General features: G+C 35.0%; 4 protein-coding genes across 7 annotated transcripts; all 4 read left to right on the forward strand.

Moving 5' to 3' along the window:
• The first annotated feature begins 2,105 nt into the window (after window positions 1–2,105).
• LOC108192252 (sugar transporter ERD6-like 5) lies at window positions 2,106–7,692 on the forward strand. 3 transcript variants are annotated; one of them, XM_017372807.2, is made up of 18 exons: window positions 2,106–2,320; window positions 2,405–2,467; window positions 3,802–3,891; window positions 4,007–4,066; window positions 4,812–4,877; window positions 4,970–5,035; window positions 5,128–5,203; window positions 5,280–5,344; window positions 5,627–5,719; window positions 5,824–5,904; window positions 5,977–6,061; window positions 6,145–6,188; window positions 6,286–6,348; window positions 6,420–6,479; window positions 6,566–6,619; window positions 6,709–6,765; window positions 7,159–7,273; window positions 7,394–7,692. In XM_017372807.2, exons 1-18 carry the CDS (start codon window positions 2,159–2,161, stop codon window positions 7,507–7,509), a joined length of 1,416 nt encoding a protein of 471 aa, XP_017228296.1. In that variant the 5' UTR covers window positions 2,106–2,158; the 3' UTR covers window positions 7,510–7,692. The 3 variants fall into 3 exon arrangements, with proteins under 3 accessions (XP_017228296.1, XP_063935279.1, XP_063935280.1); XM_064079209.1 differs by having other exon boundaries at window positions 2,180–2,320; window positions 2,409–2,467; XM_064079210.1 differs by lacking the exons at window positions 2,106–2,320; window positions 2,405–2,467 and adding an exon at window positions 3,256–3,543.
• A 2,767-nt stretch (window positions 7,693–10,459) lies between these two features.
• On the forward strand, window positions 10,460–15,970 carry LOC108227248 (sugar transporter ERD6-like 5). Of its 2 annotated transcripts, none has more exons than XM_064079208.1 (18): window positions 10,460–10,749; window positions 11,583–11,645; window positions 11,786–11,875; window positions 11,955–12,020; window positions 12,153–12,218; window positions 12,425–12,490; window positions 12,568–12,643; window positions 12,725–12,789; window positions 13,394–13,486; window positions 13,924–14,004; window positions 14,079–14,163; window positions 14,258–14,301; window positions 14,382–14,444; window positions 14,523–14,582; window positions 14,668–14,721; window positions 14,916–14,975; window positions 15,064–15,178; window positions 15,557–15,970. In XM_064079208.1, exons 1-18 carry the CDS (start codon window positions 10,588–10,590, stop codon window positions 15,667–15,669), a joined length of 1,422 nt encoding a protein of 473 aa, XP_063935278.1. In that variant the 5' UTR covers window positions 10,460–10,587; the 3' UTR covers window positions 15,670–15,970. The 2 variants fall into 2 exon arrangements, with proteins under 2 accessions (XP_063935278.1, XP_017257787.1); XM_017402298.2 differs by having other exon boundaries at window positions 10,462–10,749; window positions 11,961–12,020.
• Window positions 15,971–16,289: 319 nt separating this feature from the next.
• LOC108227249 (sugar transporter ERD6-like 5) lies at window positions 16,290–20,808 on the forward strand. The gene is made up of 18 exons (XM_017402299.2): window positions 16,290–16,803; window positions 17,401–17,463; window positions 17,542–17,631; window positions 17,724–17,783; window positions 17,949–18,014; window positions 18,149–18,214; window positions 18,291–18,366; window positions 18,451–18,515; window positions 18,838–18,930; window positions 19,270–19,350; window positions 19,427–19,511; window positions 19,607–19,650; window positions 19,731–19,793; window positions 19,862–19,921; window positions 20,006–20,059; window positions 20,164–20,223; window positions 20,304–20,418; window positions 20,490–20,808. Exons 1-18 carry the CDS (start codon window positions 16,642–16,644, stop codon window positions 20,600–20,602), a joined length of 1,416 nt encoding a protein of 471 aa, XP_017257788.1. The 5' UTR covers window positions 16,290–16,641; the 3' UTR covers window positions 20,603–20,808.
• A 124-nt stretch (window positions 20,809–20,932) lies between these two features.
• On the forward strand, window positions 20,933–21,990 carry LOC108227251 (protein DMP10). Its single transcript, XM_017402304.2, has one exon. The coding sequence runs from the start codon at window positions 21,232–21,234 to the stop codon at window positions 21,850–21,852; it is 621 nt and encodes a 206-aa protein (XP_017257793.1). The 5' UTR covers window positions 20,933–21,231; the 3' UTR covers window positions 21,853–21,990.
• Window positions 21,991–22,793: the final 803 nt, after the last annotated feature.

Consider the following 22,793-nt stretch of genomic DNA (forward strand, 5'->3'; position numbering starts at 1 on the left):
CTAGCACACAAGAGTACTTGTATTCTCCGAATTACTCATCAAGAGACCAGTTAACTTATTCTCACACCGAAGATGAATCGTGAGAAACAACCCTCGCATTCTTCCCTTTGCATGTCATTGCCAATCGATCATTCTAGCAAAAAACTGGTTCCAACAGGAACATACTTTTGTGTTTTTTGTTACAAAGACTTTTATGCCTAGCTTACTAATCTATCTGAAATTCTATGGCTTCCTGATAAGAATATGCTAGAGCTTTTTTCATGGTGTTTCATTGTCAAATTTACTAGATAGTTTCAAACGATTCATGATCATTTTCTCCGTCTCGAATGGCTTAAATTATGAATGCATAGTTGAAACTGTAAACTAGATTGAACCAGGCTAGGAGTCCAAAACTGAACCAGCTGGAAAACCATCTATGTCCTTTACTCCTTTGATAGATGTCTTTTAATTGGACTGCATTTAATAGACCCTTTAATTAGCTCGTTAAATGCTTACAAATTTATTTATTAATTAGGGTTTATGATCCTAATTAATTGGGATTTTAATTGGACCATCGATGTTTGGTTTCTTTAAATATATTTTCATACTCGTAGAATAATCGTTTTCTGAGCTCAAGTAATTAAAGTAATCACATAACGAGAAAAAGCCCATTATATCGTATTTTAATAACTCCGTTGTCCAAATTATCTTTTATTGGGTTGGGGAGCCTATTTACCCACTCCTACACGCATAATACAAATGCGTATACTGGTCACACATGTAACCCCATACTGTAAATGAAACACTTGAACAAGTCCTTTTGTTTTGATGATGGAATCATTTCTATGCATATTCATAAATCTGTGACGCTTCCTCTTACTACACTTCTTCTGACCATACTCTTTCTCAATCCAAAACATCAACGCATTATTCATACTTGGAAATATCAATGCATAGATACAACTCAATGACTTTTACGTCCCAACACCGGTGGCAAAATCACCTTCACCAGTCATGAAGTCTTAATCACCTCTTTCTTTATTCAATAACACTAAATTAATTAGAACCTCAAATCAATAATTTCTTTTCAAGAGGAATTTCGGGTAATCTTTCCATCTATACATGAGTGGAGAATTTTCGGTTAATATTTGTTATGTGCTTTTATTGGGACTCGCGCTGAGGATGCCTATGCGGGGCTTTCGGATTCTCTGAATGCGTATTCAAGAGTCTCGCATTATCTGAATGCGTATGTTATGGTGCATAGTATATGGAACAGTGATTACGCATTACTTAAATGCGTGTGTTCGGCTCCGCATTCGCAAATTGCGTATATTTTTAATCATTTCAGGCACCTTTCCCGGTTATTGGTATTTTGGGATCACGCGAATGAAAAATGGATATTAAAGACATTCATCCTCACATAACTATTTAATTAGAATTTATTTATTAATTATGTAAGGTGCTCTAGTATTTAAATTCAGTTCTGCTAATCATACATACGTATATCGGCAAAAAATATATCTCTAGATCATGTTTGTATTTGCATAAAATCAATTTATTATTTCTATCAATTATGATTAATATTAAAACATCATTAATTAGAATAACTACAATCAATCAAATTAATGTGAAAATAATGTTATGATCATATTACACACATGATTTCCCTCCATGATCTAAAAATTATTACAAATAAAATCACTAATATAATAAAAATGCATGATAAAACTAGCAATTACAAGGATGATCTTTAGATAAAAAAAAAATCTTTGATCTTGATTAAAGATTAGCATCATAGACTTGACAACCTCTGTCCCCGGTCAAGAATAACCAGCCAGATTTCCAGATTTGGGATATAAAATTATATATATCATTCTCGACCTGATTTCCGAGGACCTTCGTTTCCACAAATTTAGTATGTTTTATAAATTTAAAATATGAATAAATTTTCAAACTAAAACTATACACTATAAAATTTCCTAACATTGATAATGTTTAATTGACGAACAAAAATTATAATTATTAATAAAATAAAACAAATCGAGTATGAAGCAAATAAAGTCAAATCTTCCGGTCAAGACAATATATATATTTCGGTTTGGACTACCTAACCATTTTTTGTTCCCTAGTGGTTTACTCACCAACCCAGAACTGCAGTTCTCGAAAAAAACACAAGCAAATGGATAGAGAAAACATTGAACAAGCACTAATCAAGAAACCCATAGCCAAAAATGGCACAGAATTTTATGGAGCAGATGATATCATGGGCTCATCTGTTACACCACTTCTTCTGTTTAGCACTTTTGTTGCCATCTCTGCTTCTTTCACATTTGGCTGTGCTGTAAGTGTTTGCTTCTTTGGACTTTTGACTTTTGACTTTGGTTTATGTTAGTTGTGATTTTCATGTTCTTATGATTTTGTGTAGACAGGGTATTCTTCTGCTGCTCAAACTGGAATTGTAGCAGACTTGGGTTTGTCTACTGCTCAGGTTTGTGTCAGAACTCAGAACTAGTGCTTTTGGTTTTAGTTTAATGATCAACTTGAGGGCTTAGTATTTATATCATGCATTCTTGTTGCGAATCTGCTCACTCGAAAGTCTATTTTTGGATTGAAGAGTGTATCAGTATGGTATTTAAGATTAATTACAATATGTTGAAATTAAGAGGCATCGGGTTCGAACTTGAGACCTCTGGGTCATACTTGATGAGTGTGTCTGCTCAAGATGTTGATATGGGGATACTAATTAATTTGGTTGAATGGATATTTTGTTTTCAATCAACCGAAAAGACACATAATGAGTAAAATGACTCACTCTGGAAATATAAGTTAAAACATTTAAGTATCGATTTTTTTTTTCCAATTAACCGAAAAGATACATAATGAGTAAAATGACTCACTCTGGAAATATAAGTTAAACCATTTAAGTATCTGAATTAAATCGGGTTTTATAAAAAATGACCCCTAATATTTGCGTGATACCTGTGCTGGGAGTTATTTTGATTTGGATGTCATAGTTTATGTCCAGTTCCAAGAATTGATGAACAAGAAGTAATTTACATAATCCGTTTCACACCTTTCGTTTCTTCTTTTTGTAAATATGAACAATACTCTTGCAAATACATTATGACGCCTTATAAAAATCGATAATATTTATGCAAATTATAGGTTATTGGCTGACAGAAGCATTAACATCTATCCTAAGACCTGCAGATAAATTGGGAATTTGAGAAACTGTTAGCTTTAAGTACCCAGTGGACTCTATACAGTGCACATTGCTAAATTCCCTCAGACGTGCAGGATTCAAATATGACCTGTTAGTCATATCAACCCCCCTTTATTGAACTACTGATTTCTGGCTGGTGCCAATAGCTTCATTACCATTTTAACCTTCTCTGCTGTCAACCACCAACCTACTGGATGATGACCAGCTTTCTGGTTTTAGGCAGAGTAAGTTACGTTTAATAGATACCGTTTCATGATTCTGGATACTGTCAGTTGATCTGTAAAAGGAGAAGTCCAAGCAAAAATAATAGCTTAACTGGTATTTAAATTTCACATACAAAGGTAGAGACTCCTTTCTATCTTGATAAATTAAGTACTTTCAAGTTAATATTGTCTTTAGTCTTTGCCCGTGTACATGGTTCAGACTAAGAACCATTTACAAGTATTGTGTACTTTCCGAGGGCATCTACTTTAAGTTTCATCTGTCAATTGCCTAATATAATCTGACACCTTAAAAAGATTTGAAATTGAAGACAGAGATGGTCATAAGGCCCACGGGGCACAACTAAATCAAAAAGTTTGCATCTTACTGATTTGCAGTACTCAATTTTCGGTTCGATGTTAACTTTTGGAAGTATGTTTGGTGCAATTGCAAGTGGAAAGCTAGCAGATCTGGTGGGCAGGAAACCTGTAAGTTCTTTCTTCACCCTTCTAAAATCTGACATTGGAGTACTGGTGGTAAAGTTATTTTCCCAAATTGTCTCTCTCGCCATCAGCTAATCTCCATTGTATGCTTTTGTCTCAGACAATGTTGTTGATGGACATATTCTTCATCATTGGGTGGTCGGCCATTATCTTTGCAGAGGTATTTTGCCTTTCAAGTTTTCTATTGTTTCCTAGTAACTATATTTCTTTGAAAAAGTTTCATACTGTTTTTGGTTATTAGAAGGAACAAAGATTGTATATACTTATCATAAGACGGAGTGGTAGAGCCATGCAGGGTCATAGTCTGGATGATAGCCCAGAAACTTGATACACATGAACTACTAGTAACACAAAAATATATTAACCATGATAAACATTGGTGCTTTTTTCCTTTTCTGGTATATTTACAGAAATATAATGTTCTTATGTCAAAAAATAAAGTGTACTGATCACCCGGAAATAATGAGATAATATTATTAAGAAGTATGATCATCATGGTAGTATTTAATTTTGATATATTCAATTACTCCATCTTTTAACCTCCTGAAAGAATCAACACCGCAGGAGCTGCATATTCCCGGGACTGGAAAAAAGTTGAAATAGCATAGAATAGAGAACAATGTAGAAGAATATTAATTTCTGTTGGAATAAGAAATCTAAGGATAGACATTGTAATCAATGCAAAGTTATTTGAGTTCAAAAGAAAAAAAAAAGAATGCCTAAATCTTGTTATACATAAAACAAATAAGCAAAAGTTTTTCCACATAACATAAGTAGCCTAATTAGTTATAGCCCGTATCTTAAAATCAAGCAACAATTAAACAAAATTATATCCTTAGAAATATTAGTTACCATTGTGAGTCAAATCTATAGTGAATAAATTAAGTGTTAATTTTTGTTGAAAGGGTGCTTGGTACCTTCACCTTGGAAGATTGTCACTGGGATTTGGATCTGGAATTCAGAGTTACTTGGTAAGGATCGGATAGCAAAACTGCAAAACTTCAACAAGCAATGTACTTATCTGCCCGTTTTTTGATTTAATTTTAAATATATGTTGAGACAGACACCAGTATATGTTGCTGAAATCACGCCAAAAAATATCCGGGGAGCATTTTCTGCAGCACATCAGGTATCCTCATAATTAACCACCAACTGTAATAATGTGCCAAAAAAAAAAAAAACTGATTCAGCTAAGTAATCTTGTTTCTGACAATACTACAGATATTAGTATGTGTCGGTGTTTCTCTGACGTTTTTCCTCGGAAATGTCATTGCATGGCAAACCTTGGCTGTAATAGGTAACCCACTATTTATGCTGTTTTATGTACGGCGGAGGTTGTCAGTGTAAATTGCCTAAAATTGTTATGCTTCCAGGAGCTTTACCTTGTCTCCTACATGTGTTCGGGTTATTTTTCATACAAGAGTCACCTAGATGGTTGGTGAGTTATGAAGAATGCTTTCGTTAAGTTATTGAAATATTAGGAATGTGATACTTTTTGAAAAGCAGATAAGATAGGCCTATAGACAATTAGCATCATGTTGGTGGTGTTCTTGTCAAGGACTTTCTTTGAAATGATAATTAAAATTTCCAAGCTTATTTATTGCAGAATTTTCTTTTAAACTCATGGTTCTTTCGTTTGTATTGTGGAAAATATGCAATGTTAAGGAAATAATTATACAGATATTTTGGAATGCTTTATTGATAAATTGATCACGTGCAGGCAAAAATTGGTAAAGAAAAACAGTTCATTGATACTTTACAATGCCTAAGGGGTGTAAATGCTGATGTTACTAAAGAAGCAGCTGAAATACAAGTATGTGACAACTTCGCGCACTATTGGAAGTGGAATTTATAGACTAAGTGGAAGTTGTAATCAATATTGGGTACATGACGAAATTAGGTTTTCTTGTGAAATAGGAATCAATAGAAACATTCAGTCGGCTCTCAAGATCCAGATTCATGGAGATGTTTGAGAAAAAATACGCCCTTGCACTCACTGTAAGATTTAATTTTCAGTCTGTTGTTATTTATACTGGTTATTATAATTTATATATACCTAACTATGTGCAGGTAGTAGTCGGTACACTGGTTATAGTAACACTCGGTGGCAGCATGGGAATTGTGTTTTATGCAAGTTCAATTTTCAAAGTAGCTGGTAAAAATAAAGGCTACTTTCTCATTCATATCCTGATTTTGTAGAACTGAACAGGAAAACAACCATCTTATTTTATATAACAGGTTCTCCAATCAGCTTTGGTACCACCGCAATTGCTATTATCCAGGTTTTGATAAATCTCAATTCTTGATATATTTCATTCAAATATTATATTTATTATATTATATATCGTGTTTATCTCAAAATGTACATAACTCCTGCAGGTTCCAGTATCTGCTTTGGGTGTACTCATACTTGATAGATCAGGAAGGCGTCCAGTTCTAATGGTCAGAACGTGCAACACTTTAGTTTTGATTCTAAATTTTATTAATTGAAGAACTAATCAGGGATGATGCAGGCTTCTTTGATCGGGGCAGGCTTTGGTAGCTTTCTTGTTGGATCAGCATTCGTCTTGCAGGTTTATACAATAATTTATGTGTTAGAGATTTTTATTCCTTACTGTTTCTGTGTTATAAGAATTAGCACTTGGTTCACTTTGGGCAGGATCTTAATCAATTGAAGGAGCTCACACCCGCATTAGTGCTCATAGGCGTTATGGTATATGTTATGTAGAAACATACGACTAAATCTTAGTGTGATATTAAAGCAACCTAACTTCGAAATAATTTTTTTTTTTTGGTAATCAGATAAATCTTTCATCCTTTGCAATGGCGGCTGCTATACCATGGGTTATCATGTCTGAGGTACGTGTTACCTTAATCATTTGGTCAAACATGATTTCATAACTGTCAATATCTTTCAAACCTATATAATTCTTTCTCAAAACTTCGCGATCTTCACTCTTTTCACGTAAGGAATCTCTTGACATGTCGGTGTAGGTAACATATGTGTATCTCATCAAGGGCGGAGGGGTGTGAAAATTGGTCTTAGTGGATTAATGAATTCAAAATGTTAACTTAAAGCATCTCCAAGAGGCTCTCTCTATATGAGCTTTTTAAGTAGAAAAATAAAGAGTCTTGCTTCAAATAGAGCTCCAAGAGACTCTTAGAGGCTCTTCATATGAGATGTAACTTAGAGCATCTCCCCTGCTAATTATGAAGACTGGTTTAGCTAATAAGTACGTATTTATCTTTCAGCTACTTCCGATTAACATTAAGGGTTCTGCTGGAAGTCTTGCGACATTTATATACATGTTCGTTTCTTGGATTGTCTCCTACGCCTTCAACTTCTTACTAGAATGGAGTCCTTCAGGTAGTTTCATCACCCTCATGCTTATGCTCTGTCACGTTGCTAAAGTCTCACCAAAGCAAGCATATGTAGATCAATATTGTACTCAAGTCTTCCGTCTAAATTTGTACATTAAACTTTTAGGAACATTCTTCATATTTGCAACTTTTAGCGGGTTGGCGATTCTATTTGTTGCAAAGCTGGTTCCAGAAACGAAAGGAAGAACACTGGAAGAGATCGAAGCATCAATTCTCATTTAGTCATAATAAGCATAAACAAGAAAATTGATAATTTTTTGTTTCCCATCAGTTTTATTGATGTTTATATCATTATTTGTACAGGATTGCTTGTTTATAAGTGTATTTACTACTATTCAGCTATAAAATTTACTCATTCCACAGAAGTCTTGTGCAACACCAATTGGAAGGCTGTTTTAAACTGCATTTTGCGCTGTTTTGACTTTCAAAGAGGCAAACTAACTTTTTGTACATGTGAATTAGCAAAAAGAAAAAAAAAACTTTTTGTACATGTGAATTCAAATTTTAATATTTATGTAACACAGAGAATTTCGCTAAAAAAAATAGTATTCGCTCCCGTCTAATATATAAAGCGTTTAATTTCTTTCAAGAATTTAACTCCACGATTAATATTTATAACTCTTTCTTTTTCTGGATAAAAGGTTATATATTAAAGGGAAAATAGATTTTTTTGCCACCCAACTTATTATTTGTTTAGATACCTACCACTGAACTATAAATTTTTTCTTTTTTGTCACTAATGTTAGGTTCGGAACTTTTTTTGTCACTAACGTTAGGTTCGAATTTGATTATTAACACTATGTTATTTTTTTAGTATTATTAAAATATAGTGTTAGTCTGCAATATAATGGCGATCTGATATGTGTCTATATCTTTATGTAGTGTTCTAGGTAGTTTACCTTGGAGGACGAGAGTTGGACACGCATTTTGAGACTTCAAAAAATTTCAAAAATTATTTTATTCTATTTTTTCTGAATAAAATTTAATGTTGGTTTTTTTTCCTTAAAAAAACGTTGGATTTTTTTGGTCACTAACGTTATGTTTTGATATGATTATTAATAATATGTTATTTTTTGGTTTCAAAAAAAAAACAATATGTTATTTTTTTAGCATTATAAAAACATAATGGTAGTCTGCAATATTATGGTGATATGATATGTGTCTATAACATTATATACAGTCCCTTAGCTAGTTTACCTTGAAGTACGAGAGTTTAACAGGCATTTTAAGAACCTAAAAAATTTAGTTTTATGAATTATTTTAAGACTCCACAAAAATATAGTATCACTTGACTTTATAGTTCTTTACCACTACTTGTCACGTATTTTAAGGTTCCCACTTTTTATAAATATAGTTCCATAAGTTAATTTTGAGATTTACTTTCTGAGTAAAAAAAATCCATACTCTCGTCCTCTAAGATAAACCACCTAGGACACATATGGAGTACTACATATAAAGATATAGACACAGATCACTATTATATTGCAGACTACCGAAAAATAGATTTCCGAAAAATATCGTTCAGATGGTCGGAAAATTTAAATAAAGGTCTGATTTTAATTAAATATAATAAAATTTCGCAAAATGCCCCTTCAAAAGTTAACGGTAACGGCAGAAGATAATGGAAAGGGTGCAAAGTGTCTACGGGCTAAAAATAAGGGGCTGTATAGTGTTTATTCCAAAACAGTTAGGTGCAATGTGCAACATGCTGAAATTAAAGGGATGCCAAATGCAATTAACTTTAAAAAGAATAACATAGTGTTAATAATCAAATCCGAACCTAACGTTAGTGACAAAAAAAAAATCCGAACCTAACATTAGTGGCAAAAAAGAAAAAAATTATAGTTCAGTGGTAAGTTTCTAAACAAATAATAAGTTGGGTGGCAAAAAAATCTATTTTCCCTATATTAAACTGTTTTTTAGAAAATAATTTATATATTAAAATTTTCTTAAAATAACAATTTAAGTATTGAGTTGAATTTTTTGAAAAAAAGTCAAGATTCGGCAAAAGCAGAACTTAAAATCAACCTACAGATAGAAAAAAAAATTAGGTTCAAGACAAACTGCTCCTTGTTGAGTAGAATTTTGACGGGTTTGCCCAATGTGACTTTCTGACAAATGTACCCAACTATCACTTCAAAACACAATTTGATGTTGTGTTAACAAAAACACAATTTGAAGTCGGGTTTTCAGCTCAAAACGTAATTTCAAATCATATTTTGTGTTCAAAACGCAACTTCATGTCGTGTTTTAAACTGAAAACGCAAATTTAAGTCGTGTTTTATTCAGAAAAATCAAAACACCACACTTCAAGTCGTCGTGTTTTGAAGTGACAGTTGAGAGCATTTTTCCAGAATATAATATTGAGACCCATTTGATATAAAATAGTGACTTCAGATACCTTTTCTCAATTTTGACTAATGACTATACTAAACTTGTTTTTATCAGTTGCAGTTAGGCCTGTACGCGGTTCGGATTGGTTCGGTTGGAGGGTAATAACCGAACCAAACCGCAACTTGCGGTTTTCTAAAATCTCAAACCGCGACCAAACCGTTGGTTAAAAAAACCCAACCAAATCCACCCACATAATTGCGGTTGGTTGCGGTTTGAGTTGCGGTTCAACCGCTAAAATAGTTAGACAAAGAAGTTCTATCATACACTCTGATATAAGTTTCCAGTCAGAGCATGAAATAAATTACAGGCTTTAACTCAAAAATATATAAGTTATCACTTAAAATCTTGCATAAAGTTAATACAACAAATCTGATTACATGTTACAAAAGCAAACTAATCTTAGAATATATAACTTGAAGCAGAGCTTTCCAGACTTCATATTTTCATCAACCATCCAAGTCTTCATCCATATTCAAACAGACAAACTCTGTAATTTACATATCTATATGTAAATATATAAACATATATAATAAAAATATTTAAATTTATATAATGTGCGGTTGGCGGTTGCGGTTGGTTTTTTGCGGTTTTAAAAAAAATGAATCCGCAACCAAACCGCAAATTAATGGTTATTAAAAAATTCATCCGCGACCGCCCACATTGCGCGGTTATCCATAATACACGGATCGGTTGCGGGTGATTGTTGCGGTTGTTGCGGTTGAGCGGATTGAATGTACAGCCCTAGTTGCAGTCTTGCAGAAACAAAATCAAAGTTGGCTCGTTTGGAAGTGATAAAATTTACAGACACTCAGACCCCCGTATCTACTCATTTCGTTTGTTGTACGCAACTCAAGAACCTTAAACCGTTAAACTTATTCAGAGTCTTCTACTTGCGAGCTGTGAAAAATGGGAAGAGGAAGCAGAGATGATAGAGAACAGAGCTCTGGTGACCCTCTTCTTCCTAGTGTTGTAACTGATGAGAGATTCTCCAGTGAGGCTTCCGCGACAGTGGTGGTGGTTTTCAGCACTTTGGTGGCTGTTTCTGGCTCCTATGTTTTTGGCTCAGCTGTAAGTGCTTTGCTTCCTTGTTTTTTCCCGATTTTTTTCGATATGGTATAGATGCAGTAGTGGACTTGGTTTTGGATGTTGTGAACTGAATTTGGTAGAGTTGGAGCTATTTAATGAACAAGAGGCAGCTAGTTCAGTATGTTTGATCCTAGTGTATTTTTGGAAGTAGTTGGTCACTTAACGTGTTATCAGTTCAAGTAATACGAATAGTCTTGAGTTCATAATTATAAAATGGTTGTTAGATGGCACTAATGTTGGGCTTCTAAGGAGATTTGTTCGAAAGTCTTTTATGGGGCGTTTAGTTGGTGGGTGGGAATGGATATCCCATGAGGGAATGGATATCCATGGGGTGCTTTTGAATGGTATGAAGTGAATTTGGTAGAGTCCGAGCTAGTTTATGAAGAAGAGGTAGCTAGTTCAATATGTTTGATCCTTGCGTATTTTGGAAGGAGTTGGTTACTTAATGTGGTATCGGTTTAAGTAACACGCATAGTCTCGAGTTCATAATTTTAAGAGGTTTGTTAGAAGACACTAATGTTGGGCTTCTAGGGAGAGTTGTTAGAGAGTACCTTTTGGGGTGTTTGGTTGGTGCTTGGAAATGGGAATTGGAAATTAGAAAGAGGGGTTGGGATTTTATAACCAGCAAATGATATGAAGTCCTTTCTGACCCAAAGAAAAAATTGGTTATATGTTTAGAATTTTCTTCATTGTGCAATCTGTAGATATTCAATTTGTGTGAGAGAAAAGTTTGTGTCATGTTGGATTTCTAGTACTAGTTACAATTTGATTTGAAAAGTGTATCAGTTAAGAATATATATATTTAAATGATGCAGATTGGCTTTTCATCGCCTGCACAGACTGGGATTGTGGATGACCTAGGTCTCTCTTTAGCAGAGGTATCCAATTTACACTTGTCACTGATATTGGCTATATTAGTAGTTTAAATGTTTAAGTATGCCGCTCTCGTGCTCTATTGTTTATAAACTTGCTGGAAATGATTTAAAGCGCTAATATTAAAATGTTTTAAACTTTACAGTATTCACTTTTTGGTTCGATAATGACGATTGGAGCAATGTTGGGTGCTGTTATGAGTGGAAAACTAGCAGACGTATTTGGTCGGAGAGGTGTAAGTTTGACACAAACTTCCAACTCCAGACAGTGCCTCATTAAATATCAATTTTGTTCATGTATGTTTTATATCCAAGTTGCAGGCTATGGGATTTTCTGAGATGTTTTGCTTACTAGGATGGGTAGGAATATTATTCTCCAAGGTTTGTCAGAGCCTACACTACCTCACTTTATGCCATTAATGATGAGATAAGTCATTTTTAAAGTATGTTGTCAATAGAAGAAGCTGTCCCTATACACCATTCATTGTATGGTTCTTCTGTGGATTTTTACAGGGTCCTTGGTGGCTTGACTGTGGGAGACTATCGATAGGTTATGGTGTTGGGCTTCTTTCATACGTGGTAAATTTTATCATTTCTTTAACTTATGCAGACCCATCCAAGCATGGGCAGAGTATTATGAAATAGTTCCTTCAATTTTTCTATGCATATGTACATGGCACAATTACAATACGTTTGGAGGGTAATCTGTTGTTTAATGGCAGTCTATGTAAAATATAACATCTCTTATAACCACACTACGTTTTGTGGACCATACTTTTTGAAAGGTACCAGTATACATAGCAGAAATAACACCTAAGAATCTTCGAGGAGCATATACAACAGTTAATCAGGTATTGCAAAACTGTCTGACGTGCATATATAAATGTAGATTGACAAATAAGTTGATTATGTCCCACAAATGCTGCAGTTTATGATATGTTGTGGCATATCAGGAATGTTTATAGTTGGAAACTTCATCTCTTGGCGTATCCTGACTATACTTGGTAACTTTCTTGTACTCTGAATTTAATTATGTTACAGCACTAAAGGAAACTCAAGTATACGAACCTTGCTTATATCTGCAGGAATTGTTCCCTGTGTACTACATCTGCTGGGTCTTCCCTTCATTCCCGAGTCCCCTAGATGGCTGGTGAGTAGGTTTATCATTGCCATGTTTTACAAAATGAGTCCATGTGATTATGCAGTAAGAGCACTTGATCAAGCCATGTTTATAGCAAAATAATTATGATATAGAATACATATTTGGGGGAAAACAATTAATACCCGGCACTTGGAATACACACCTGCAGCCCTGATTCTATGAGATTGGGGTCTGTAGAACTAAAATACTACTTCTGTTCTGCAGTCTTACTGCCGAGCTTCTTTGGATTACCACATTCCATATTAATTCGAAACTTAATCTGTTCATCAATTTTATGTTTTCTGATACTTTCATAATCACAGAGAACCTATTTTACTGGTTTATGTGAACAACGAGAGATTAACTAAAAAATAATAAGAAGACACGGTATAATTTTCAGAGATTATCTTCTTACTAACCTAGGTCTAGTTAGACACATATATTTATATTCTTTATCAATGTCCTTATCAGTATTCTGTAGTCTTACTATAATGTCCTTGGGGATGGACAGTGTATTTGAAGATATTACTCATCTTTACCTAGTCCTTACAGACCATTTGTTTGTATGCTACAATTTTTTTTTACTTACTTATCACTGTCCAAATTTGTGCAGGCAAAGATTGGTAGGGAGAAAGACAGTGAATCTGCTTTACAGCGCCTAAGGGGAAATAATGCAGACATATCGAGAGAATCTGCTGATATTAGAGTAAGTTTTCTACTATATATCTGTTCAATGCACTACTTATGTTATTTAGACTTCGCTAGAGCCTAGAGATATTGTCATGGATACTTGTGTCAACATATCTAATGGGCAGACTCGGCAATATATGAAACACCATGACTAGTTTTCTGAAAATTTTCAAACTCGAATGGAGAGGCAGTATGTGGTGGATGTTCAAGGCTTCCTTTAATCTATTGGTTCATTTTTTTTTTTGCATAATTTGGGCCCAATTGAAATGTTGAGATTCCATACCACATGTCCAAGTGTGGAGTGTACGAAGTATGCTTACATAGTGTACTACAAGCAAGAAAATTTTAGTCTAATATTTGCAGGGCATTCACCGATGTGCTTTGTATTTTTATGAGGATGAAAATGATAGCAGTCTCATATATATATCTTGTATTTATACTTGTTTATTTCAGGAGTACATAGAATCCCTTCAACAACTTTCAGATACTAGCTTTTTTGATTTATTTCAGAGGAAATATGCTCACTCGCTGACTGTAAGCTTCCATGATCTTTTTGTTTAAGTTAACATGGTCTATGGAGGGAAAAATTAAACTAGGTCATATCACAGGTCGGAGTTGGTCTAATGGTATTGCAGCAATTAGGCGGGGTGAATGGGATTACATATTATGCAAGTGCTATTTTCATATCAGCAGGTCAGCTAATTATGTTGCTGTTCACTTATTCAATCATGACATTATACATGTAACAATTGAGTATAAATTTTTCTACTCTATTCTTAAATGACAGGTTTTTCAAGTACAATTGGCACCATAGGAATAGTATTTGTTCAGGTTTGTGGAAACCATCTTCACTATTATGAAATGTTCACGCTTCTTAAAATTTTGAAGACATTAGAGATGATCTTCTGCAGGTTCCTATGACATTGTTAGGGGTACTTTTGATGGATATATCAGGTCGACGTCCACTACTAATGGTACGAAAATAATGTGGATGTTATTAAGTATGTTGTAGATTTTACTATGTTCCCTTACTGAATATACTAGCATTGCAGATCTCAGCAGCCGGAACATGCTTGGGCTGCTTCTTCGTAGGATTGTCATTTTTACTGCAGGTGGCTTTATAGTAATTCTGCTTTCTATCACTGTTTCCTTTTTGATCAAAATCACCTTCTAACATAGTTACTCTTGTAAGACTAGGACCTTCAAGTGTGGAAGGAGATCAGTCCAATATTAGCACTTGTTGGTGTACTGGTAATGCATTTCCTTAATTGTGACTTATCAGCTACATTGTGTTTCTGATATCAAACTTCGATATAAAGCTTCACTCTGTGTAACACATTGTTGCGGAGACCATACTGTGCTGCACTTTAAAGTTTCAGTTTACTTAATTTATTGTTTTAAAATACGAATAATTGACTCTTTCTGTCTTACATATATGCAACCAGATATTTAAGGGATCATTCTCATTAGGCATGGGAGGAATTCCATGGGTTATAATGTCCGAGGTAATTCACATTGCCTAAGTATTCCATTTTTAAGTTCAATGTTTCTTAATAAAATAATTTATGTGATATTGTAATCATTTTGTTCTAGATATTCCCCATAAATATTAAGGGTCCTGCTGGGAGTCTTGTGACGGTAGTCAACTGGTTTGGAACCTGGGCGATTTCCTATGGTTTTAATTTTCTAATGAAATGGAGCTCAGAAGGTAGTAATCATATTCTCTCAGAAACTAACACATGCATATGCACTCGAAATATAACTTTCAATTCCTTGCATCTGTTTCCATATGATGCTGACCAGATTAAGCACGATTCAGAAATAGAATCGAGAATACCAGGTACAAGATGCCTGTCTCAAATGCGTTTCAGATGTGACACATTTCTGATAAGTGTGGCATTTGAACAGTTTATGGTACCATAGCAGCATAGCCCACTTGAAATTCGCGGGAATGTTATGCATGACAGACATTCATTGTAATCCGATAAATGCACAGCTTTTTACAACTAGAGAATCTCAGAATTCATTAAATGTGGTAATTTGGATTTCTTTTGGTTACTAGCTCTTTTTTTTTTTTTTTGTTCAGGGACCTTTTTCATGTTTTCTGTTTTCTGCGGATTAACCATTGTTTTCGTGGCAAAGTTGGTTCCCGAGACCAAAGGCAGGACACTGGAAGAGATACAAGCATCCTTGAACTGATACCAGACAATCAGAGCGGTTCAGATAAAGTTTCCTAAACAATCTGTTTTAAAAAAAATTGTCGATATTTGTTAATCAGTTCTGTTAATTATTATATGTGCAGGATTGCTTTCTTACAAGTGTAAGTAGAGACTAGCTTATATCCGTCCAACCAAACTTTTAGTGTTTCGGTTTTAACCATATACCAGTATAGATAGCAATTCCTCAGAGAAGCCTGTGACAGGATCTGTAATACCACTTGGACGCTCTTTGTGCACAGGAAATTTGTGCTGCTATTGATTTTTCTGGGGAAAATAATTCATTTTTGTCTTCGAAAAATGAAATACTGTAATATCTGAGACCATATTTAATATTTGTGTACTTTAGCAAACTATTTTGGGAAATAAAACTAATTTTAAGACCGCATTTATGAAAGTGTGTTGCATATCGTTGTCGTGTACTCGTGTGTGCATTTTGTACTCTACCTTAAAGAATTGAAAATTATTGAAGTTCTTGATTTCTTCGATGACCACGAAAATCAACTGAGATAAAAATGATTCTCCTTTTATCTTATAAAATTATAAAATACCAAAATTTTGATTTTCTAGCTGATTAGGCAAATAATAACAAATGATAATTAAATCGGTTATGAAAATTGAACTTAAGATCAGCACGAATCTCTTTTTATGGAACAAAATCCGTTTTGTCCAAAATTTAAATGTTAGAAATAGAATTTAATCATTTCGTAGATTTTTGATTTATATGAAACATTTTGAACATGTGTTGAAGTGAAAAGAATCAAAGTCTGGCCGTTTGAGACAAGCCTGTAAAAGTCAATCCAGTAACTTTACAATGATGTTTACAGAAAAGCCAAATCTTGGGAAGTGACAGAATCTACAGTCATTCAAGCCCTTTTTATATCTTATCATTTTGTTTCTACTTATTACTTTTAATCTCAGCTCAAGAACCTGTTCTGCATTTTGAGCTGTGAAAATGGGAAGAGAAAGCAGAGGTTATGGAGATGAGAGCTCTAGTGATCCTCTGCTTCCAGGTGCTGTGGCTGATGAGAGTTTCTCCGGTGAGGCTTCCGCGACAGTGGTGGTTGTTTTCAGCACTTTGGTGGCTGTTTCTGGCTCCTATGTTTTTGGCTCAGCTGTAAGTACTTTGCTTCATTGCTTTTTTTTTTTTTTTTCTTTTTTTGAATATGGTTAGAGTGTAAAATTTTGTGTGATGGACTGAACTGAATTTGGTAGAGTACTAGAGTTCGAGCTCGTTTATGAACAAGGGGTAGCTAGTTTAGCATTTTTCTTTTCGAATTCTGTTGAATGTGTATGATTGATTAAGCATATTATAGAAGAGTCTAACTTAAAATTGTACCAGTTAAAAGCAATAGGGGTGGTCTCGGGTTCATGTTTTGAAAGAGTTTGTTAACTTAACATGGAAGCCGGGAGTCTTGGTTCGAGTTTGGGGAATGCCGGGATTTCCAGTTAGATCCAAGTGAAGACCTTCTTCATTTTTGAGTGATGATAGAATTTGGACAATAATGGTGAATTTGCCCCCCAAAAGACAGGTTCCTTGGGAGAGTTTTTGACAATTTTCTTTTATCCAAACGAAAAAAGAAATTTTGGTTATGTGTTTAGAATTTTCTTGATTGTGGAATCCGAAAATATTCAATTTGTATGTCAGAAAATATGCATATAATTTTCATTTGAAGTGTTGAACAGTTGAGACTTTTTAAATTCTACGATGTAGATTGGCTTTTCATCGCCTGCACAGACTGGGATCATGGATGACCTTGGTCTCACTTTAGCAGAGGTATCCATCTTACACTTGCCACATATTATTTCACAAATGATCCTCGCGGTATTTGCTTCATGGTTTTGTCTTTTACAGTATTCACTTTTTGGTTCGATCATGACGATTGGAGCAATGTTGGGTGCTGTTATGAGTGGGAAGCTAGCAGATCTATTTGGTCGGAGAGGTGTAAGTTTGACACAAACTTCCGACTCCATTCAGTGCATCATTTAATATCATTTTTTTCATGATTTTATTAACTTAAACAGTCGAGCTTGTAGGCTATGGGATTTTCAGAGATGTTCTGCTTACTAGGATGGGCAGGAATATTATTCTCAAAGGTTTTTCAAACCCTGCCCTTTTTATGCCTTCAACGACGAGATAAGAATGAGTAACTAGGGCATTCTCTTGCAAGAAACTACCTCATTCTTGAAGTTTGTTGCCTGATAAATAAAGCTGTCCCAATACATCATTCATAATATGATTCTTCTGTGGCTTTTTTACAGGGTCCTTGGTGGCTTGACTGTGGAAGACTGTCCATAGGTTACGGTGTTGGGCTTCTTTCATACGTGGTAATTTTTTCATTTCTCAAATATTTGCAGACGCGTCCTATCATGCCTTCTCTATAAATATTTACAAGTCACAATGCAACACTTGTGAAGGGTGTGAATCTTACCATGTTTTCTGGATCATGCCTTTTCGAAAGGTACCCGTGTACATAGCAGAAATAACACCTAAGAATCTTAGAGGAGCATTTACGACAGTTAATCAGGTATTGTAAAAGTCTCTACTCGTATATGTGAATGTAAATAGACAGATAAGTTGACTATGTCCTGCAAATATTGCAGTTTATGATATGTTGTGGCGTATCAGCAATGTATCTAGTCGGAAATTTCATCTCTTGGCGTATCCTGACTATACTTGGTAGCTTTCTTGCACTCTGTGTTTTATTAGGTTAATGTACTGCACGAAACTCAACTATAAGAAGAGCGGTACTTATATGTGCAGGAATTGTTCCATGTGTGTTGCATCTTCTGGGGCTGCTCTTCATTCCTGAGTCCCCTAGATGGCTGGTGAGTAGTTTTATCATTATCATGTTCAACAAAAAGAGTACATGTGATTCTGTAGTGATAGCACTTGATCAACGCCATGTTTATAGCAAAACAATAGTGAAAATTGTACATGTCTGGGGAAAAACAGGGAAACCTGCATTAAACCCCTGCTCTTCTGTCTGTAGTCATCCCTGCTGAGCTCTTGCATATTCCCACCTTCCGCATTAAGCATCAGAATTGGTGAATTTGAAGACATTGCTGATATTCACCTGGTCCATAAAGATCATCTTCACTCTAGGCTACAAACTTTTTGACGTGCTTATCAATGTCTGAATATGTGCAGGCCAAAATTGGTAGGGAGAAAGACAGTGAATCTGCTTTACAGCGCCTTAGGGGAAAGAATGCAGACATATCGGCAGAATCTGCTGAAATTAGAGTAAGTTTTTTTACTCTATATCAGTTTAATGTACTTATGTTATTTGGACTTCTAGATGTGTTGCCATGGACACTTGTGTTCAAGTTTTCAAGGGTCTGACTCATATATTGAAAACCTGTGATCAGTTTTTAAGAAATTTTGGGAAGGGAATGGAGAGGCAGTCTGTGGTGAATGTTCAAGAGCTTCCTATATGTTGTTTAGTTTCTGTTGCATGTTTGGGCCGAAATAAACAGATTTTAGTCGAGTACTTGTTCTGCAATCACTGCTTTGCTCTGTTTTATTCTTTATACGGCACATCTATATATCTACTTACCTAGTATTTATACTTGTTTATTCCAGGATTACATAGAAACCCTTCAACAACTTTCGGATACTAGCTTTCTCGACTTATTTCAGAGGAAATATTCTCACTCGCTAATTGTGAGCCTGCTTGCTCTTATTATCCAAGTTATCATAGTTTATAGAGAGCAATAGATTAAACTAGATCATATTACAGGTCGGAGTTGGTCTAATGGTATTGCAGCAATTAGGAGGGGTGAACGGGATTACGTATTATGCAAGTGCTATTTTCATATCAGCAGGTCAGCTAATTGTGCTGTTGTGCACCAACTGAATCACAACATAATACATGTAACAATTAAGAATATATTAATTTGATCTTGTGGTTCAATGACAGGTTTTTCAAGTAGATTTGGCACCATAGGAATGGTATTTGTTCAGGTCTGTGGAAACCATCTTCACTTTTTTGGTCTGATCATGCTTCTTAAGATCACGAAGGCATTAGAGATGATCTTCTGCAGGTCCCCATGACGTTGTTAGGCGTACTGTTGATGGATAAATCGGGTCGCAGACCACTACTACTGGTACAAAAAAATGTGGATGCTATAAAGTTTGTTGTAATAGCATGTTATTGAATCTACTTGTTCTGCAGATTTCGGCAGCAGGAACATGCTTGGGCTGCTTCTTTGTAGGATCTTCGTTTTTGCTGCAGGTGCTTTCATAGTAATTCAGTCTCTATCATTATTTCCTTCTTGATCAAAATCATCTCCTGAATTAGTTACTCTTGTAAGAGCAGGACCTTCAACTGTGGAAAGAGATCAGTCCAGTATTAGCACTTTCTGGTGTACTGGTAATGCAATCTTCTCCGTGAATTTACATCATATTTGAAATTGCCTATGACTTGATATATTCTGTAGAAACACCAATAATCAACTTCTTTACAAATTGAACCAGATTTTTACTGGATCATTCTCATTAGGCATGGGCGGAATTCCATGGGTTATAATGTCCGAGGTAGTCCATAGTGCCTAAACTCTTCCATATCTCCAGGTCTATGGCACAATTCATATACCATTTCATTTATTTTGTTTCAGATATTCCCGATAAATATTAAGGGGCCAGCTGGGAGTCTTGTGACGGTTGTCAACTGGTTCGGAACCTGGGTGATTTCATATGCTTTTAATTTTCTAATGGACTGGAGCTCAGAAGGTAGTTGCTTTGGTCCCTTGATTTCTTTCCCTTACTGTAAATTTGTATTCATACGGTTTGGTTCTGTTCAGGGACGTTCTTCACGTTCTCTGTTTTCTGCGGATTAACCATTGTTTTCGTGGCAAAGCTGGTTCCAGAGACCAAGGGCCGGACACTGGAAGAAATACAAGCATCCTTGAACTGATATGAGACATTTATAAGCAATAAGATGATATTTATACTTCACTTATTGATTATTTCTGTTTTCGTATAAGCCAACCCTGGCTCATAAAGTGACTTTTCAGCAGCAATCTGTTTCAAAAAGTTCAAGTGACGTCTGGGAAATGTTGGAAATCAGGTTCCTTGTACCTCAAAACTCCTTTTTAGAAATAAACTTCCCTGCATAACTAACACCAGATATTCCATCACTTTATGCTTTCTGTTTTCTTCTTCATGTGTAACAACCGGACGGAACCAGGATTACGAGATAGTCTGACTAATATACAGTAATTTGTGGAAAATATATTTTCACTGAATTTTAGTTAAAACTGAAAGTTGAAAGATTATTACAGTTTTTAATTTGAAGCTTAACTAAAACCGGAATTTGGGAAAAAAATATTATACTGATTTTTGAAGTTCAGTCGGGACAGCAGTTTAGACTAACTCCGTCTGATTCAACTATAAACCAGACAATCAGATATGACATGAGTTAGAGTGTGCCAGTAACCAAAGCATTTAACTAACAGCCTAACACAATCATCCGCCTAGAACTCTGTATAAATTCGGTTGCATCTCATCAAAACCTTATCAATTTTCGCCAACTTGATCACATGTATGTTCTTGACCATGGCAAGCAGCAGCACCATCCAAGTCTGCACTCCGCGGCACCCCAAGCCTCTCCATCCAGTCCACAGAACCTTAGCCACCGCTGCGAACCTAGCCAACCTGTTACCAACTGGCACGGTCCTCAGCTTCCGCGCCCTCACCCCATCCTTCTCCAACCAAGGCCACTGCCAGCTCTCCAACAAGTACCTCACCGCGATCCTCATTGCAGTCTGCGCTGTCGCCTGTTTCCTGTCGTCCTTCACTGACAGCTTCGTCGACTCAGAGGGGAAATTGTACTACGGAATTGCCACATTTAAGGGCCTCAACATATTTAACTACAAAAACAACAATGAAGCTGAAAATGAGTTGGACATGCAGGACTTGAGGCAGTACAGACTCTGTTTCATCGATTTTGTTCATGCGTTTATGTCGTTGATGGTGTTCTTGGTGTTCGCGTTGAGTGATTCGGATGTGCAGAGCTGCTATTTTCCGGTGGGAGGGGAGAATTTGAATGCATTGGTGATGAATTTGCCGCTGGGAACAGGGGTTTTGGCAAGCTTTTTGTTCATGTTGTTTCCTACTACTAGGAGAGGAATTGGAGTGGCTGATTTGCCTTTGTTTTCGAGATAAACATATTTCTCTTCGCTAATTTTTTTTTTTTTTTGCATCAAAGACATGTTTTTCCTGTAGTTAAGCTTATAAATTTCGGTCGATCGAGAATCAAATTAAATTCAAGATTTGAAAGGTTATGTGATAAATTTTTTATTATTTGTAACGTCTCGTACAAAAGAGGAAAATTAATTGAGTCCCGGACTGTATAATTTTGAATAATTGACAAATTTTTCAGTATTTTAGATTCGAACTGAATTTTGTGATTTCTGATCCCGCGACTTAATTTTCCAAGCTGGCCTTGCGCAGGAATCAAACTGACTGGACTGCACAACAGCTATGATTCTATGATTGCATCCATATAAGAATTTGGGCCTAGAAGTTGAGAGCCCTTTAGAACTTTCGGTCTTTATTATTGGGCTTCTTACACCAACTTATTACTGGGCCATGTACAGGCTCCTGGAAACATATAAGTTCATTTTATACCAGCTTACTTTTTACGTCTATGTTTTATTTGTTTAAATTGTTTACTTTGCCACACATATTTTAAGTGTTACAAAAAAGTACCATTTTATAAATGCATATTAAATAAAAATCTAAACTGTATTTACCAAATATATTATCAATTTTTTGTAATTAATATGTGCGTCAAAAGTCCAACGCAAGTCAAAATAGAAGAAGATAGTATTACATAATCACTAGTTGAGAAGCCGCGCGTTGCGGCGGCCTATAAAAATTATATTTAACGATCTAATATTAATATTTGTAGAATGCAATAATTTTGTGGCTGTATATAAAAAATATATTAATGATTAAAAATTAATATTTGTAGGATAAATTAAATTTTATATTATAAAAATCTTGATGTAATGCCAATGCTAATATATAAAATTGTAAAATTAGACTATAATTAATGTTGAAAATATAAAATTGTAAAATTAGACTATAATTAATCTTGATGT

This window comes from Daucus carota, chromosome 6 (assembly GCF_001625215.2).
Source record: "Daucus carota subsp. sativus chromosome 6, DH1 v3.0, whole genome shotgun sequence".
Lineage (NCBI taxonomy): Eukaryota > Viridiplantae > Streptophyta > Magnoliopsida > Apiales > Apiaceae > Daucus > Daucus carota.

Excerpts from the sequence above, each read along its gene's own strand:
- LOC108227251 (XM_017402304.2), top strand. The coding sequence starts at position 21,232 with ATGTTCTTGACCATGGCAAGCAGCAGCACCATCCAAGTCTGCACTCCG.
- LOC108227248 (XM_064079208.1), top strand. The coding sequence starts at position 10,588 with ATGGGAAGAGGAAGCAGAGATGATAGAGAACAGAGCTCTGGTGACCCT. Across the intron at positions 14,005-14,078 it reads AATATGCTCACTCGCTGACT|GTCGGAGTTGGTCTAATGGT; the intron begins GTAAGCTTCCAT and ends GTCATATCACAG. Across the intron at positions 15,179-15,556 it reads AATGAAATGGAGCTCAGAAG|GGACCTTTTTCATGTTTTCT; the intron begins GTAGTAATCATA and ends TTTTTTGTTCAG.
- LOC108227249 (XM_017402299.2), top strand. The coding sequence starts at position 16,642 with ATGGGAAGAGAAAGCAGAGGTTATGGAGATGAGAGCTCTAGTGATCCT. Across the intron at positions 19,351-19,426 it reads AATATTCTCACTCGCTAATT|GTCGGAGTTGGTCTAATGGT; the intron begins GTGAGCCTGCTT and ends ATCATATTACAG. Across the intron at positions 20,224-20,303 it reads CATGGGTTATAATGTCCGAG|ATATTCCCGATAAATATTAA; the intron begins GTAGTCCATAGT and ends ATTTTGTTTCAG.
- LOC108192252 (XM_017372807.2), top strand. The coding sequence starts at position 2,159 with ATGGATAGAGAAAACATTGAACAAGCACTAATCAAGAAACCCATAGCC. Across the intron at positions 2,321-2,404 it reads CTTTCACATTTGGCTGTGCT|ACAGGGTATTCTTCTGCTGC; the intron begins GTAAGTGTTTGC and ends GATTTTGTGTAG. Across the intron at positions 5,204-5,279 it reads GCAAACCTTGGCTGTAATAG|GAGCTTTACCTTGTCTCCTA; the intron begins GTAACCCACTAT and ends TTATGCTTCCAG.